The sequence below is a fragment of the Thermobia domestica genome, chromosome 12, assembly GCF_964235325.1.
Source record: "Thermobia domestica chromosome 12, izTheDome1.hap1.1, whole genome shotgun sequence".
Taxonomy (NCBI): domain Eukaryota; kingdom Metazoa; phylum Arthropoda; class Insecta; order Zygentoma; family Lepismatidae; genus Thermobia; species Thermobia domestica.
In genome coordinates, this window is record NC_137465.1 from 148,001,227 (window position 1) to 148,021,388 (window position 20,162).

Below are 20,162 nucleotides of genomic sequence, written 5' to 3' on the forward strand. Positions count from 1 at the left end.
GGTCCTACGAGGTGTTTTGCTTATTGAATTTTTCAACATCATGGGTTTTCTCGGGCTATTTCCGTTCCCTCCCACTTTTCAATCCATCAATTCTTCCATCACCATTCACTTGCTTTAATCATCGTCTCCTTTAGCTGAAAGGGCATAATCGTGGGACGTAACGCTGAAATATTTCATTTCATTTCATTTCATTTCATTTTTGCTCCTTGAATTTTGTATGAAAATATCTCTGTACTGTTACGACACACCCTGTTCATGAAAATTCCATCACATAATATGCACAGTTTACTTCCGTAGTTGCAGTTTGCCTAACTAGTGCCTCCAGCGGTTTGGACGTAAACTATAAATCTCACCATCTTCTTTTCTTCTTTCCAATTTTGCTTTCGTATGTCGTTTCAATATAAAATAAATACGCTTTGGTTTTGCAACATTCTTTTTGAATAACCTTGTATAATATGCAAGAAATCCGTTATTGCAACATTAGGTTCAAATATTTTTTTAGAGTATTCAATCTACCACAATTAAATATAAACTAATTATTTGCTGAGCAAAACTATATATTTTCGTTAAAATTCAACACGTGTTACAGTTTCGCCAACTAACTCCTTGGCTTCATCAGAAGGAGGGATAGGAGAAAGAAAAATGTGGTGGGGGATGGAAAGTTTGGGAGAAGAAAGAATGTCTGATGAAGCCAAAGAGTTAGTTGGCGAAACTGTAACATGTGTTGAATTTTAACGAAAATATATCGTTTTGCTCAGCAAATAATTAGTTTATATTTAATTATAACAAAGCAAAGCTTCTACCTCAATATATCAACTCAGTTTGGTGTTACGAATGAAACTGCTCTATCTACTATAGAAGAGATCGTAATGATTTCACATTATTTTTGGTATCTGCCCAATATGTTATTCAAATGGATGTTTTATTAGTTTCCTTGATTACCATGGGCCTCAAACAAGCAATATAGATGCAGGTTTCTGTTTCCCTGTATATTCATTTTTAAGTTATTAGTATTCTCGACTTTACGCGTAATTTTATTTGTCTCAGATTGTCTACGTATTTCATTCATTCTCTTACCTGTTATGTTCCTACATTATTCTATGTTCATTTTATATGTCTATAACAGTGAATATGAATAAAAAGTTGGTCGTCGTTCACTTTATGTACTCTAAACTGAATTTTGATTGTAGATCCCTAGGGCCATATTAATCGCTAGAATCCAATAAACATATGACAATGCAGCACACCCCCGTAACACAAATTAGTAGTTGTGATGTACTAATTTTCTTTTTTTCAATATGCTAGTTGAATATGTTTCCCTCATCGTTTTACTGACTGAGATCAGGAAGAGTCCAAAGTTAGACATTTACAACTTGCTAATTGTCCAGTACCTACAAAGACAAGCTATTTTTAAAATGATATTTATGCCATGACATCAGTTGAACTCCGTCGCTGCTATATCAGTATAAGGCATAGTTGAGTTTCTTCATCCATAAAAATCCAACCTTTAGGAACCAATGCTTTATCAATATCAGATACAGATGATGCCATATCTATTATAGAATTTACTTTCTTCTTAGGTAACTCTACGTAAACTCTTACAATGTTACCATCTATGGCTATGGCTATTTCTATTTACTCTTCATTCAGACAAGATAACTCTGCATACTTTTCCTTATTTGAACTGTTGAGTAGGACATAAATTTTTCTGACTTTTCTCCAAATCGTCTGCGCATGGGACACGACCATACGCAAAATTCACGTGTTTAAATTATGTACCTGCGGTTGTATTTCACCCATGTTTAATTAGTTGGCGTAGCATAACCCTAACCATAACACTACGTATTTTGTATTTGATGCCTTGGGTTCGTTCTCTAACTTGAAACATGAAAATGTGGATTTTACCAATTCGGTCATTATCCAACATTATATGTCCATGATGAGGGAAACTACTAAATTTCTGGTTTCTGTAGAAGTTATTTCCATCTTCCTGTTGCAAAAATTTCCCTCTCTGTTTAAAATCTGACTGATAATGCTGCCTTAATTTCTGATTTCTATTGTTCCATTATATTTCTTTCTTTTAACTTTTGAGTAGTTGGGTGTTTCTAATTTTCCTGACCATTAGTACTTGGTTGGCTAGTTAAAAGGAATAACTATCATTTTCTTTAGGGTTTCACTCTTTCTCTCTCTTCAATTTGCTATGTCAATTTTTCGGCCTGCTTTTGTAATTTATCCAAAGAACCTGATACCGCCTCACTTTATTTCGATTTCTTTTCAACAGGGATTTGTTGGAATTATTCTTATTTTCAGTCAAATTTCTTCCTTGAACCTTTAAAATAGCTTTGCTTTTGTCTTTTATTTTTATTGAATGAACACTAGAATCACTATCTGATTCCTACGAGAGCTCCCTCGTGAGTAAGCGCTTATCGTGGAGGTGATGTGGTTCAAATTTCACATTAAGCTATACGTTCACGTTTCATTTAGCCTCGCTGCTGAAAGGGATACTAAACTGAAAATCAAATAAAATAAAATTCCTAAGAGTAGTCAATAGATGATGATGTATGAGTCTCTGAACTACTACTAGACAAAGACGACCCCTTTTTTCTCATACGCTTTAGTTGCTTTTGTACGGAAGATAAAACCTTCCAATTCACCCTCGTTACTTCCTATCTTTTGACTTCACACCTACTTGCTTTTAACTGATGGAGAAAATCTATAAACATTTTACATCAGCAAATGATCTCCCTGACAGTTTATCAATGAATAAGGTATAAGGCCACTTGTTATTATATCTATGATTTGCTTTTCTGTGAGAGTAGGATCACATTTGTCAATTAAAGCTAACATTATATACACATACCACGTATATTACAAGTGATTGACCCGATTTCATAAATTCACTGTAGCTTTGTTATTGGGTATATTGTCACAAAATTTTGTAAAACTATAGAAAAACTCAAAGTTTTTAAGTGTTGAACGTTCTTTTCTGAGTTTTGTCACGAAAGCGCAGCAGTGAACACTTATTCAAGATGGCGACAGGCGCAGTGAAAGTTTATGTTGTGCTCGAATTTCACTTACATCAGTCTGTCCTAACAGTGCAACAATACTTCCGAACGAAGTTCAACAAAGATCCACCAACTGCCAAGTTCATTAGGCACAGTTTACAGCTTCAGGGTGTCTCTGTAAGGGGAAATAAATAGATAGGAGATTGAAAAACCGATGAATCAGTCGTGGTGAGGATGATCATCACCAATTTCTGTTATAGCTTCCATGCTCTCCGGACCCAATCCCATGCGATTTTTTTATGCGGGGTTATGTGAAAGAGACAGTGTTTACACCTCCTCTACCAACAAACCTAACAGAACTGAGAGCTCGCATCAGCAGTACTTTCCAACGGATGGATAAAGACATGCTGCACCGAGTGTGGGAAGAACTTGATTATCGACTTGATATTTGCAGAATTGCTAGGGGACACATACAGAGCAGTTGTAATATGTCACTAAATACCTTTTTGAGTTCTTCAATACGTTTGCAAAGTTTCGTGACAATATGTCCAATAAAAAAAGCTACAGTGAATTTATGAAATCGGGTCAATCATTTGTAATAACCCTGTTTCTCAATAGAATTATTTTTCTCCTGTACTTTGGACTGAATCTTGGCGAAAAAGTCTCCATTGTCTTCCGAATTCTTAAAACAATTATGTTTTCTTCCAATTTACTGTACGGCCTACCATGTAACATATGAAGTCGTATAAAATCTTTCAACTGATTCGTTGCTTTCCCTTTAAACGCTGATGAACAATTAACTCCTTAGCATATTTATTATATTGGTTAATTCTAACAGTGTCATAGAAATCTTTAAAAAACATGGTTATAGAATCTTTACCTGACCTAAATTTTAGTAATTTGTGTTGTTTTCCTTACACCTGAATTACTGTTCTTTTCGTATTTGTGTTACTACAGTCAGAATTTTCTTCATTTTGAGGTTCCTACAATTACTAGAATTTTCCTGATTTTGTAAACTTCACTTTATTTGGTGGTGCTTGTCTACTCCTCATATTTTCTAAATCATCATCCGAATCTGAACATAATTTGTAAGATGTTTTCTTTCTCTTTTCGACCGAACCCTTGAGATTGCTGAGTAGTCAACAAAGCAATCGTATCAAGGAACGAGTCTAATTCATCACACATAAGAGTACTTAGCAAATTTCCATGCTAACGACCTTTCGTTTGTTTTATGGGCGGAACTACAAGCTAAGACGATACAAAAGCCTATTTTCCCTTAAAAGAAAGAAAATAAGAAAAAAAGTCTGAGATCATCAAAAGAACATTCGTTTCCGGAAAGTTCTTTGCTTCCCGTATCGTTTATGAAAACATTTTAAAAATTCTTTTAAATACATGTTGGAGCTTTGAATGACAATCCTGTGAAATTCTTAAATTTACTATGACACATTTATCTTTCAATTGGTATTAAAGGAAAATGGCCGAATTAAGCTTCCACCATAACGTAATGCTAAATTGAACACATTAAGTGTTAGCAATTTGCTAATAATATGAGAGCAAGACAACTACTCCGTTTATGTCATACATCGTGAACATCCACTAGTTCCGTAATAAACTAATTCAGATTAAATATTAAATGAAATTCAACATTGGTTCTCCTATCAGACGATTGAAATCACACATTTGAATAGTTTGAAGAACAATTAACACCCAGCCAGAAATATAAAAGTGAGTAAGCAAAGTAAGTTTGGATTTTTTCATTACTTTTCTAGTAAAAGTGTGTGAATTTCTTTCTTTCTTGTTCACTTGTGACAGGGAAGATATTTTTGACGGGGTAACACCATTTGCGCAATACGCCCATGTCCGAATTCAGTTTTGTTTTCTTGATACTGATGAAAAAGACTTTTAGAAAATCTGGAGAACGGAAGATCTCTGATATTTGTCTATTTCCAATCTTAAGCCCTTTATTGAAACATAAATTTGCCCTTGAAAATATATTTACACATACTGATACTAATTGCATCAAAGTACATATACTTAGCTTAAAAACAAGCGAAGTGTTACAGCAAGTTACCTTGTTGTAATTAGCAACAGCAGACAATCACTATGTGGCGTTGCTAATATGTTCCTAAATTCTGCTTCAATTTAGAATATGCTGTTCCAATATTTCTTTTATGCTAATATATGACTGCTGGTATCATCATATAGATTCATAGACTGTGATAAATTAAGAAGGTTCAGGAGAAAACTTTGCACCTTGTAAGAATATTTTCGATATTCTTTGGTGGTTCTAAAGTTGCATTAAGACCGCGTAAACGACGATTTTTTTTTTTCCGTCCGTTAATTGTGACAGCAGAAAGAGAGATCATGAGAACTTCTTCCTTTATTTTCACTCAATTTTTTGATATACAATCAGAACCAGAATAACAAAACTGAATTCTACATCTTGGGCAGGTTAGATATACATTGGTACCCGTCATGGACACCTTCACATCAAAACTGTTACGCTCACTAAGGCACAGGCACTGAAAGACATATTTTTACTAATGTACAGTTCTCGCAACAACAAGATGACCCTCAGTGGGTGATATTCGGAACTGTCCGAACAGTTGTGACATTGTAACTTAACGTGTGTCCAAAGATGTTACCATATTTTTGGTCCCCTTTTAACTGTGATTAATGACTTGCACATGTGGGTTTGGGAGGCCATTTTGCTTTTTCCTCTCGCCAACGAAAGGTAGATGCTCCGGAAATGAACACACTGACCAACTGCTTGCATATGGTTCATTCCTTCTCAACAGAAGAAGAAAGATTTTCTGCTGAAAGTGTCAAAGAACAAACTAATACAAACCATTCGAGTTTCCAGGCTACTTTTTTCTTCGCCAAAACATTTAAGACATCGCATTTCTTTTCTCAATTGACAGTGATTAGCTTTTACTCACCCCTATTCTGGCCGAGAACTATCAAACAGTTCGAATTTCTTGACAACACCGGATTTCGGAGAAAATATCTGTTTCATTACCATGGAGTGGGAAGAGAATTTTCAATTTTCTATACCACCCAGTAAAGCCTTTAAGCTTTTACGAGATTATGTATTTATATTTTAGTTAATTGTGTGAGCGATCCCATAGCTTAGGTTCTTAAACGTGTTATACTTTATCATTATTGGTAATGCCCAGAGATTTTTAGCAAAATTCAGTTTCCTCATGTGAAAGTTTAAGGGCATGCCAAATAAACAGATTACGATAGTTCCTTTAACTTCTTGTGCGATTTTAATATGACTGTTTATTGAGTTAATTTCAACTTTTTCTAGAAAAAAGTATGGATTTAAAAAAAAATCATAAAATTAAGTTTTCGGTCTCTTACATACAATGAGGGGGAGGCATCTCTAGGCTATAACCTCTTCATGCATTTTTTCTTCTCTTCTTCGTTTGCTTCAACAATCCATAATTGCATATCTATTAATGTAAAGTACATATTATACAGTCATCAGTAAAATATCATACCCCAAGTACGTTTTCTTTTCCAATCTCCGAATAAATGAAACCAATTTAAGAACGCTGTAAATTATACAAAATTAAATTCTATGACAGAGAAAATTAAACTTAAATTAGACCCTTCATTTTAAAAGACAATGGACATAAATGGTCGAGATTTTTACCAGCGACTTCCTTAAGATGTTACCTAAGGAATACATAAATGCCCAAAACGCCCAACTCTTTTAACGTATATTAAAATTTACGTAACATTAAAATAAAATTAAATATACGAAATATTTACCTATATCCCCATACTCCTACCCATGGAGTTGGAGTCTTTGGCGGGAGAGATTTCCAGGACCAAACTGGAACAATCCATATTGCTAAGAAACCAGTTTCTAGAAGCTGAGACTCCCAACCAAATCCATAGAACCTTTGACCTATAATAAAGTACATATCTCTTTTACTACGAAAGTTGAAAGTTTGCAGTTCATCAAAGCAAAACTACTAATAACTTTCTAGAAATAATAGAAAATACGACAGCAAGAAGAGTACAGTTCTCGAAATTAACCCGTTCTCGAAGAAGAGTACAGTAAAAGAAAATACAACTCTACTGCATTTCTTTGATAACGAAACTCCGAATATGACATATCTTATATAGAATTCTCTATTTATCTATTTCATAAACTTTGAGATTCGTCTTGCGAGACCAATTTACATTGAAATCAATTAACAATAGGAAAAAACAAAATGGAACAACTCATAATTGGAGTGAGTAAATGTATTCAAAAACATCGTAACACAAACGGCATACAAATGAAATGAAATTTTCAGTTTAACATTCCACGTTGTTTATGCTACGCAGATTATGCAGAGAAACCATTAAAGAACAACGAACATTAAGCTTCTATTATAAGCTCACATAGCCAGAAATGGAAGCTGTCCCTACTCTACGGTGACCAAAAGATATATATATATATAAAGCCAACACACATACATGCAAAAATAACACAAATGCTGTTATGTGTTGAGCTTTCCTTTTCACAACAACAGTATATGACATGTGGGCCTATAGTTAGTTCAGGTGGTGGTCAGATCTGCTATAATGCGTTCAAATTTCAATGCTCTCTCAAATGGAATTAAATTTGAGATCCCGTGCACCACCAACATATATGTTAAAGATTTTTATATATATAAACCTAAGAGGAAGTGAGGAGGAGATTGTACGAACGAAATGATACAGGGACATGGCACAAGATAGAAACAGGTGGACAACAGTAATCCGAAAAGCGACCCCAGCTAACTGGTAAAAGGTTTAGATGATTTTATATATATAGTGTTTCTAAAATTCATTTATAACGCTTAGGAGGTAATTCTACACACGAAAATGAACAAAAATATCGGTGTAACAAAAAGTCGAAAACGGCTTCTTTCATGCGTTACATACGTCCGAAACCGAAATTATTGGCAAATGAATTTTCTAAGTGAATTGTGGAAATGATAATTCAAAGAAGTACGGCGATAGGTCCCCGATAAAGGAACAAAGCATAGACTATCCAAAGTTGCAAAGATCAAACAAATACAATGAGTACGTAACTGACTGCTGATAGGATGCGATGGATTGCGCGGACGTCATGATGGAAGTATGGGTATATACAGTATCCCGGACACACACAAACCAATTCCGTAATATGTTACCTTCTGCAACATCACATTCATTCTATACGAATATATGTGAGCGTATACATCTGAATAGCGTATTTTATTTCAGTAACAATTTAACTTACAGGCATAAAAAAATATCTGTAAACGAAGTATGGCAACACTTCAGGCTAGCAGAAGAAAACATGGGAAAAGCTCAGTGAAAACAACTTTAGTATATGCATTATTTTTCGAAACTTTTACAGTCTCCATCTAACATTCGCTTCGAATTGATGCAAACATAACCTGTCTAAATAATGTCTTTCTTGTAAAAGTTTCCTACCCTTCCTCTTCTTTCATCGGATTATGTAACTATCCAGAGTTCCCCCGATATCTTATATAAATTTGTGATCTTAAATTATCCTTTACGAATATTTCCTCATAATATACATAATCCCTCTCGCCCTTTGGGAAATCCCTACAGTAGATTAGCATAATCCCTCACGCACGATACAGTGTAATCTGTATCTTTGAGCCGTTTATGCTACGCTTCCTTGTGAGTCCCCTCTCGACGCACTTTTATGAATTTTATGCCACTATTTCCCCCGGAATTTTTCCACATTTTTTTTTTTTTGGACGCTCATAACGCGTAAGAAAAAAAAATACATTCAAAACGACAAACTCATCACAAACTTCATTGACTTTTCGTCTTTTTTAGAACTTACAATTAAAGATTATCTTCTACAGGACAACTGAACTGAAACGTGTTGGCGACTTGCCTTTTTTATTTCCTTCTCCTCCTACTAAAGACAACTTCCCGTTTTGAGAGAAAAGGAAAGTCAGATAGAGATAGATAGATCTGGGACAGTCTTTGGATGCTAGCAGAGAACCTACTAAATTCTTGCACTGAGAATCGTAAGTTTAAAGTATGTTCTACTCTTTCAAGATATACAAGTTCCTCCTTCTGTTAGATGTTTACACATAAAAAAAACAGCAAACAAGATATTTGTAGAACATGAGAAAAACTTTACATTTCTGATCTCTGTATTTCTTCCTCAGTTATTAATTTTCAATTTTGTTCGTTGAATTTGGTATCGTCTAGAAAAAGGTCAACATACACGACATACTCTAAAGGAATAAGTAAAAATGAAATGAAATATTTCATCTTTACGTCCCACAGTTATTCCGTTCAGGCTAAAGGAGACGGTGATGAGAATGAATGAAATTAGTGACAGGAAATGGGAGAAACCACAGAAAACCCACGCACACGGTGTTTGTTCCCTATGTAACACACTTGGCGCGAGCTGGAATCGAACCGGGTACTCAAGAGGTGAACGCTCTACCACTGAACCATCGCAACCCCCAAGAATAGGTAGAAAAGAGCTGTGAAACAATGCTTTACCATCCTATTGCTGTTTTGAATTCATTTCCTCAGTTTGAGTATATATGGGGTCAGATAATACACTTGACTTACGGAGAGAGCCAAACGAATTAACCTACGGGCACAACCTGGGATAGTAAACAACTAAAATAACTATCTTGCCAATCCTCCGGACTCTGGTTCAGGTTAATTTAAATTCTGTGCCGATCACTGACACATTACGGATAAAGTGAATAATTTTCACGGCTAATTTGAATTCTGTGCCAGTCACTGACACATTACGGATAAAGTGAATAATTTTCAAGGCTAATTTAAATTCTGTGCCGGCCACTGACACATTACGGGTAAAGTGAATAATTTTCAAGGCTAATTTAAATTCTGTGCCGGTCACTGACACATTACGGGTAAAGTGAATAGTTTTCAAGGCTAATTTAAATTCTGTGCCGGTCACTGACACATTACGGGAAAAGTGAATAATTTTCAAGGCTAATTTAAATTCTCTACCAGTCACTGACACATTACGGGTAAAGTGAATAACTTTTAATTTATCTCTTAATAAATAGCAATATTTAGTCGCTAAAGAGATAGAATTTTAGTATATGAGTTATGGATTATTTTTCTAAATGCAAAATAGTGAAAAAGACCTGTCGTCCGAATGAGAACACCTAGATTTAGAGAGAAAAATTCTAGAAATACTTTTTTTTTCCCTCCACGAAAACAGTAAAGCCTTATAAATCACTTTCAAGTCGAAATAACCAAGTTATTTGAAAAGAAAGATACACATTCCGTAAGTCGAGAATAGAAATATTTTATAAGATGAAATTTGTATTATCCTCATTCTTTACATCAACAGAATATCAATAAATTACCAAATTCTTCATAATGATTTATCTATTGCGTTCTTGTGAGACAATATGTAACTATATAAATAATTATTTGGGTATCAAAATTTACATTTCTGTTCATCATATTTTAGTGACCTCTTGAGTATGTCGCTGGTATTGTTTTCTATGTGCATTTTGCGGATTCGACTAGCGACAGTACCACACGTGGTATGGAGCCCACGTTAAACCATAGGTCCACATCTCATGCGGAAATAAAAATGGAATTCATTGATTGATTTTACTGTTTAATAAATTTCAGTACTTGCTAAATAAATAAATAATAATAATAATAATAATAAACTTAAAAATTCTATTTTAACAACTATTCTCTAGTTTGCTACGAAATACAAATGAAGTTAATTAACGTTCTGTACCTGACTACTTAAAAAAGTGGTAATGTTAATTTACTTTGGTGCATCTGTAAAAGTTTTCGTAGGCGGATTCAGTCACTTACACTATGGTCTCTCGCAACAGATGAAGCCACATGTGTGATTATCTGTGTGTTATAAGAGACTGAAATCGCTTACAAAACCTCTTAAAGACGCAATACAGAAGGTAAGATTCACATTACTTTCTAAATAGTATTAAAAATGCGTCAATTACTATTTTTAGATAAATTTGTTGTGTACCTGAGTTTACCAATGAATGGTACAAAATCCACAGTACAAAAAATGCTATAGCGTTTGCAGCTCCGGTTATAAATATCAGAGTTGATATTGCAAGTCCGACAAGAGATATTGCATCCAACCATATATTGACGTTGTCCCATGGTTCTGCAAACCATAGAAGATTAGGGCTTTCTACATATCTCATATGTTTTAAACTGAAATGAAAGTGTTGAAGAATTACAATTAAAATAAAATAAAATAAATAAAACGATACACACTATAAAGGCAAAAATGAATACTCAATTGAAAGCATAGGCTAAACAATATTGGAAAACCCTATGACAGAATAATTTCTAAATTTACTTTTTATTTACTGTGTCTAACATTTAATATACCATTACTTCCGCTGTTATGATGTTCCCTGATACCTTCCTCAGCAGAAATGAGCAACTCATGCATAACTATCTCATTCTCAGAACTTTCTCTGCACTATTTTGTTAATATTATAATTCCTTGCACTAGGATTCTCTTCTTTTGAAAGTGTTATTGCTGTGAACATTTATGCAGAAATTTTTTTATGACGATCTATGTAATTTTGTACTAGTTTGTAGAAAGTTTGCTCACTTCTAATAGGTATTTCGTGAAGATGCCGCTATAATCTTAAATCCTTTTGTACGAAAAAAATTATCAGAATATAATCTGAAAACTTTGATAATGTAATGGAACAGAGTGATCACTCCAAAAAACTTTCACAGCCTAATTTTGTTGTAACTATATCACAATCCTTAAAACGCACAGATACTGCATTAATTTTACATATAAGAGCAATGGTGGCTCTTGAAAAAAAGTCACATTAGTAAAAGTTGAACTTTTATCGCTACAAGCTACAAACATAGTTATCTCACGACATAATTCTTGCACACAACAATTAGGACATCAGATAAGTTTACTTTCCTTAGATTAATGCGACAAAATTTTCATATATTTTATTCTAAAAGAATATCTTCAGTACAGTACAGAACATCTACAGTACCTAAGCTGCTTTGAGGTAAATTAAAGCTATCTGCAAGCAATAACATTATATAAAGAAAGTTAAATGAAATTTTGTAGATGTGACACTATTCAATTTGGTACGGAATTTGAAAAAAGAAAGAAAATACTCACTGCTTTGAAAGCATTTCCATGTGCAATTTTTGAGGCAGCAATCCATTATCGCCAATAAGCTCTTTATTCTGATGATAGGCAACAAGAAAAGCAACACCTATAAATTAAGATATATATATATATCTATACATATGTATATTATCGAAGTTATATGTTAAAAGTAAATTTGCTCGTTGTTTAAATTAATATTAAACTTAGCAATTTACAATAATTTAAATTGTAAGCTAAGACATTACTCTAAGAAATCAGTTTATAATGTTTAGTTATACCACGTTCACTTTTTGTAGAAACATAATTTTTTTAGAGAAATTTCTGAATGTTATTCTTTTTCTAACTTCTACTGGCCTTTTTTTAAAACAGTAATAGAAGAAAATGTTAATGAAAGCACACTAAGGCGAGGAACTATTTTGACATTAGGCCTAAAATCAAGGTTGGAAAACTAGAAAAGAACAAACTTCGACGGGAATTTCTGTAGCTACAAATCTGAACAATTACAACTGTTCTCCGACGTGCACATTCATCAACTTTTTTTAAAGATCTATAGAAAACCACACTTAAAAAAGGAAGAAGAAACCTATAACAACTGTGAGTTTATTGCGATCCTTACTTTTCTAAATTTAATCTTATTCCATTTATTTTGCTTTTTTAATCTTTTATCATATCTGTCTGGCAAAGCAGATGAAAATTCAGGTTGGTATACACAGGAATTCTAAATAAAATAAGTATTATAAAGTACTTTCGTAGCTTTTAGCATGTAATCCCTAATTAGTTATACTGACATAAAATTCCCTGAAACAGAAAGAAGAAAAAAATCATAAAGCTTTCACTTTGAACACCGTTCTTCAGTAACTAAACAGTATATTGTTAATCATGTATTTACTTAAAAAAATCCATAAATGTGTAGTGTTATTTACTTATCAGCTAGATTCTTTAAAGAGTTAACTGTGAACTTATCAACTAAATACAAGATATGCTCTTAACTAATATTACCATGCAAATAAATAATGCATTTCTATTCGGTGGATTTAATGCTTCATTTCGCACTCCAAAACACTTTATCTCTTTCTCTCTCTCTATTAACGTTTGCTGTGGATCATATATGTATCCTGATTTAGATTTTGTGTGTACAGTACATCCAACCAAACCGAAATATAGCAAAAGATAAGACATAGGCACCAAAGAGAAACAAGAATAAAAATCTCTGAAATTGGGGAAGATGATGGCTCTGTTTTATTTCTGAATGTGTCGTCATTCGATCCCAACCTTCGGAGAAAAGTGCATTATAATGATTATATAATAGGGAGTTGCATCAAGGCTATTTAGTTAAGATAGTTTAATTCCGTTCTGAAATTGAGTTATCATAGTCGAATGAATATAATATTAATTGTAGATTATTTTAAGTTGTGTTAATACTATTTTTATGAATATTGGATATTTGTTTATTAACCATAAAGAAGGTGTGATACCTACAGTATCCGCTTAAAATAACAATTATAAATAGTTTAAGCGATATATTCTAGCCAATTTCAGCCGGGCTTTCATTTGTTATTATTCTTTAATATTTATCCTATTGTATCATAACACATTATTCGCAAGCTGATCTTCGCCGAACACGAAATATGAATCAACTACGTTGCAAAAATTATAGCTGATATTTCCTTAGTACTGAAGCGGTACTAAAATAGCACTTACTTAATTACTAAAAATGTAGTTTTTTTGTGTTGGTGTTTTCGTTATTTATTTCTGCATTAACTCTCAAAGAAAACGCAAGTAAAGTATTAAAGAAATGAAATGTCAAGATTTTGGAGCATGTTAATTAATTTAAGATGAGGTTCATGAAATCTGAGGAGTGGAACATATACGACTGTTTCCCGGTAACCTCTACACTACCCAGTACGCATCCCATAGTCAAACACTATTCTTACTAGTTAAGTGTTGTTCAAGCACAACTGTGTTTGTTAATACGGCTCATGTGGTCCGAATACATGAGCACCAATCTCGAAAACAGTTACGACGCCAGCTTTAATTTCTTGAGAAAAGGAGGGACAGAGAAATTTCGGTGAGCATTTTTTTTTTAAATACCGAAAAGGATAGTTTAATATTATTTGACCTACATTAAAACATAACATATCGGTAAGCAGGCATAACCATTAAAGGGTTGCTCGCCTCCCTGCTCCCCTCTGCCCTCCTCACTATTCAAGAATAAAAAGTGACTCTTTTGGAAGCGAACTGGGTTAGTACTGATTAACACATCGATATGGTAAGTCGGAAGATCCGGGTTCGATCCCCGATTCAATCGAACATTTTCTACTCTTTGATTTTCATTACATTCGCTTGTATAGACAACATGATCTGGGAAAAAATGATTATTTCATCTATCTAATCTACTCTAATATAAATAAAATAAAGAGTTTTGGTGTTTGTCAGTCTGTGTGTGGCCTGGGGACCAGACGAGTAGACCGAGAGTTACCAAAATTTGGTCACTGGTACCTTGTCCAGGCCCCAGATCAAGACGAAGCGTTTTTTTTTTTCAAAATTCGACCCAGGGGGTTTCAGAGGGGCGTTTACCAGGACATGTAAAAGTAGTAGAAAATAACCGATATTAGTATCGAATTCATACTTCTCGCGGTCTCTGAGATCAATGGTGAAACTCCGATTCGGGGGGGGGGGGGGGGAAGAAGATACTGAGACATGTAAAAATAATCCAAAATGACCGATATTAGTGTCAAATCTATAGTTTTCACGGTCGCTGAGATCAATGGTGACACTTCCATTAGCGAAGACTTACAAATTTAGCTACTATTGTATGCGGGCCCGGGGTCACCTGTTGGGGGAAGGGGTTACCGAGACATGTAAAAATTATTTAAAATGACTGATATTACTTTCAAATCCATAGTTTTCGCGGTCGCTGAGATTAATGGTGAAATTTCGATCGCATTTACCCCATTCGGCTTCGGGCCTGGGGTCACCGGGGGGGGGGGGGATGCCGAGACATGTAAAAATAATCCAAAATAACCGACATAGTGCCAAATCCATAGTTTTCGCAGTGGCGACACTTTCATTAGCAATGACTTGCAAATTCAGCTACTATTGTAGGCGGGTCGGGGCTCATCTGCGGGTGGGGGTTACCGACACATGTAAAATAATCCAAAACGACCGATATTAGTGTCAAATCCACAGCTTTCGGGGTCGCTGAGCTCAATGGTGAAACTTAAGATCAAGTTTACTATGAAATTTAGCCCCCATTAGTTCAGGAACGGGGGTTAAAATAGAGAGGTCATCGAGATATATATATATATATATATAAATAATCCAAAATGACCGATATTAGTGCCAAATCCATAGTTTTTATAATCGGTGAAATGAATGGCGATACTCCCATAGGCGTTGACTTCCAAATACAGCCCCCATCGGTTGTGGGCCAGAGGCGTTTTTTAAAATTTCGAACCAGGGGGTCTCAGGGGGCATTTAGTGGGATATGTAAAAGAAGTAAAAAATGACCGATATTGTTTTCGTTGTTCAGTTTGTTTACATAGATATTTTATTTGACCCATGCGAAGAATGGGTGTATTCAGCTAGTTTACTATATAATGAAGATATCAACTGTTTGCTTACGAAACTAATATTCAGTATTGTGGTCGTTTTAATGGACTTCAATTTTACTTATTCACGTATACGGTTTGATGTCCGCTATAAACCTGACATGTGTCACTAAATTCACAATTATATGTTCAGTTTACTTATTTACATTTTTTTAAAAAATACGTTTGTGCTGTAATCTCCGTATTTGCAGCGATAATAGTTCGCTGCTTCATGATACTGAGACGTCAGGTTCAACAGCTAACACTATGTACGGAACGACTGTCATAAACTACAAACTGTCTATCTACAAAATCGGCCACTGTACCCAGAATTCTCCCAGAAAAAAGTTCTTCATTTTATCAAATCTTACCATATATAAAACCTAAACTTCTTAGAAACACTATTCTCGTAAGCCAGTACGTATTAGCATCAACAGCATAAGGCGGATCTTTGATCATCTTCTTAACTGTATCATGATCCTCTTGCTCCAAATCAATATCTGAAGAATCAGTTGCATTCTCTGTTTTTTGGCTCTTCCTTTGCCTCAGTGTAAAACTGGCGTCACCTTCTCCATTAATTTCAGACATGTCTTCTTACAAATTGTTACAGCTGTTCACGACTAACAGACATCTGAAGCTACTTCTGTACGCAAGATACCAGCATCAACCTCATTACGGATTTTTGTTTTTATTTTTTCAACCACTGAAAAAAAAGTAAAAGATTAACACATTTACTAGATTTTATGAACAACACTCATTTCTATAGACTAATCAGTATAAATTAGTTTGCATCTTTGAAATGGTCTGTGGTTATAGTAAAGAATATGAACACAGAAGATATTGCTAAGTTGTATGTAGGATAGTGAACAAGCCATTATACAAAGCAGGAGGTAAGGGAAATGCTCTTTTGTTGCTAAAAGTTAAAAGTAAAGGCAAATGTTACCAAAACTTCGCATGAAATAAAAAAGGGAGACGTACTAACGTAAAGTTTTATTTTGCTTTATTATTATTATACAATAGTATACACATATGTAAATATACAATATATGTATTATACAATATTTAATATTTGTTTAAGAAATTACTGATAATGTTATCCAATGTCTATGCAAATTCCTTTTTGGGTGTTAATTTTACATTTTTTTTTTTCCTGACAAAATATGCATCAAAAACGATGCTTTCAGTTAGCGATGTAACACTGTGCAAAACTTGATGTTCTGCAGAATATGTTTAGATTTTTGTTGAACGAAGTGTTTTAACATTAGGAAACTAGTGCAATTCATCGTCTATCACATATACACATAGGAAAATACGGTAAAACACGAAAATACACATTAAAAATAACTAACGGGAGACTATGAAAGTACATACTAGTAGCACGCCTAATGCCATCTTTATAACAATGTCTTAGAATATATAGTCTCAAAACTGCCCGTAAATCTGTCGGAACTTTGAAGTTGTTCATTATTGTTCGATGATAACTCTCCAACTAACAAAATCTGCACTGAAAATAGATACAATTTTTCTTTGTAGTGATTACCTATCACAGGTTGGTGGAGTTTCTTTAAAAAAAAAAAAAAAAAGTTATGTGCAGAGCCACGTCGTTTGACGCCTGCTCCCTACGCACCCATAAGGGCTCTCATCTTCATCCTGCTCCTGTACTGGATTAAATACAATTCCTCCTTGCAGTAACCACCTAGCACAGGTTGGCGCGTGTACTTTTAGTCAATGTTCCGTTAAGGGGGTCCAGTGTCTTTGACACCACTTCTTTTTATTGATTTTTGTTTGGTTACATAATATAATGTTATAATATATTAGGTTAGGTTAGGTTAGCTTAGCTTAGCTTAGGTCAGGTTAGGTTAGGTTAGCTTAAGGGAGTCCAGTGTAGTTTTGGACCTCCTTAACGGAACATGGACCGTTCTTTTTGCATGAATAATCGTATTTATGGCATATAATCTCCAACGCATTTTATCAATCTGCACGCTATCGGGCATAGCTCAAGCAAGTAATACTATAGAATGTATTAGGATATCATCTATAGCAAGAAAAGTGATGCAATATATATAACTTCATGACATCTCGTTAAACTGCACGGATTATACTTGGTTAGGATCGGTAGCATTTCTACTTAATGAAGCAAGCACAGTAGACATCTTTGGTTTACACTGTTTTGGTTCACTTTGAATTACTGTGATTTATGTACTCAAATCAAATGTAATCGGGGCAATGAATCGAGTATATCTAAAATACCCAGGATATCACTGACTTCCCCAAAGTAAAGAGTTACCGTCCGGTCCAACATCAGGTCTTATCTAGAAAGTAGAAAACAAGTTGTGTGTGTACAAAATAAACAGTCAAACGTACTTGAAAAATTAACAGGAGTGCCACAGGGAAGCGTCATTGGACCTTTTCTATTTCTGTTATATATTAACGATTTACCTAACTATTTATCAGAAACCACTGTTATGTATGCCGATGACACTACATTTATAACGAAAAATAATAATATCAACGCAATACACACGAAAAATAATAAAGCACTAGATAAATATACTGTTTGGCTGTTCCACAATAAATTACATTTTAATCATAAAAAAAACAGAGAAGTTATACTTTCATCTCAGCAGCTCCACAACTGGTACAAAAGAATGCTCCTCAGTTAATCTATTAGCGATATACTTAGATACGAAATTAAACTGGAATGTGCATACTATGCAACTTTGTAAAAAATTATCAAGGGCAGTACATGTATTACGTAAATTAAAAATATCTGTAAGTAAAAGTCTATTAATCACTGCATATTATGCTTTCTTTTACTCTCATCTGTCGTATGGCATACTATTATGGGGTAATTCTTCCGGGGCACAAACAGTATTAAAGTGGCAAAAAAGAGCGATAAGAACGATAACAGGAATTCCAGAGAGAGAATCTTGTAGACATTTTTTCAAAGAATTTGAAATTATGACTATCCCGTCCTTGTACATATTATCGCGCCTTATGTATATCAAAGAAAACTGTACAAATTATGTTACTCGAAGTAGTATTCACTCACACAATACAAGGCGCAAAAATGAAATAAATATTTCCCATGTGCGGCTGTGCAAAACTCAAAATAGTTATAAATATATAGGGATGAAATTGTATAATCTATTGCTACTTACTGAGAGAAATGGAGATTAAAAATTTTAAATGTTTTTGTAAAAAGTGGCTCTTAGAAAAGTGTATATGGCCTATGTTTAGCAGAAGGGGTCCAGCTCTTTTCTCTAAAAAATGTTACTATTTTGGTAATTTCTGCTCACATTCGGTTAGTTTAGGGTAGAGTTGGTTAGTTTAAGTTAGGTTAGGCTAGTTTAGGTTACATTAGGTTAGTTTAGTTTAGTTTATGTTATATTAGTGTAGGAGTCCCGCATAATTTTCCAAAAAATTATAGAATTTCGCTTATTTCTACTAATATTACGTTAGTTTAGATTAGTTCAAGTTAGCTTACGTTAGTTTATGTTAGGTTAGGTTAGATTTGGTTACGTTATGTTACGTCTAAGTACGTGCATCACTCATTTCTGCTGTAAATTTTGTGTTTTTACTTGCTCCTGGACCCCTTGTACTAAACATACTCCATAAAATATTGTATTGATTAATTAAAATTGTAAATATTGCTTGTACGCGAACTTAAATTTTGACGTTGTCTATTACAACATTATGTTTAACGACAATAAATTATTCTTATTCTTAACCCTAAGCTAACTCAATCCTACCCTACTTACTCCTACCTTGCGTCATGTCAACAATGTGAGAAATCGTGCTTATATAGCGACATGCAGATCTTTAGTCTGCTGCTTATAAACTTGTTCATTCAATGCTGAATACTTAATTTTACCTGTAAGGTTTCCGACTTGTATCTAAAATTAAGATGACCTGGCTTACAGACGAAAAGATAAACACAAGTACAGAGGTGACAATTATCGTATTCCTATTATCATAAAGAAAATACAAGCGAAAATCTAAAATCTTGTTATTTGTTTACACCACCCTCACCGTCTCAAATTTCATTTTCTGATTACTCTTCTTCTTCTCTTCAAATAATACCTAACATGCAGTGTTCCCACAGTCCTAGCTCTGGAGTGGGCTGAAAAATATGTAGTCACTGTTGCCAACTCGCCAGTGTGAAATGTCGCTAGTTTAGTACTCTAAAGTCGCTAGAAGTCGCTAAGCGCCTCCTGCCAAGTCGCTAGAAAAGTCGCTATACAATTTTACAAAGGAATTAAAATAATTTAAATATTTTTCATATACAATGGAAGACTCGAGTATTTTTTCTTTTAAAAAAATGGCCATCTTGACTAAATACTGCACTATGCGCTTTGAAGAATACAAAATTAATAAATATAGCATTGAAAGTGTGCAAATACTTAAAATTTTGGACCACTT

General features: G+C 34.1%; 1 protein-coding gene across 3 annotated transcripts in view; it reads right to left on the reverse strand.

Moving 5' to 3' along the window:
* LOC145666720 (lipase maturation factor 1-like) overlaps positions 1–19,890 on the reverse strand; it is a 53,949-nt gene extending 34,059 nt beyond the window's left edge. Inside the window, exons 1-5 of one of the 3 annotated variants that reach the window (XM_081734242.1) lie at positions 19,773–19,890; positions 16,112–16,443; positions 12,160–12,256; positions 11,017–11,210; positions 6,783–6,921 (exon numbers count right to left, since the gene is read on the reverse strand). In XM_081734242.1, the coding sequence (XP_081590368.1) occupies positions 6,783–6,921; positions 11,017–11,210; positions 12,160–12,256; positions 16,112–16,328 (647 nt within the window). In that variant the 5' untranslated portion in view covers positions 16,329–16,443; positions 19,773–19,890. The other 2 variants (XM_081734241.1, XM_081734243.1) reach the window with 2 other exon arrangements.
* Positions 19,891–20,162: the final 272 nt, after the last annotated feature.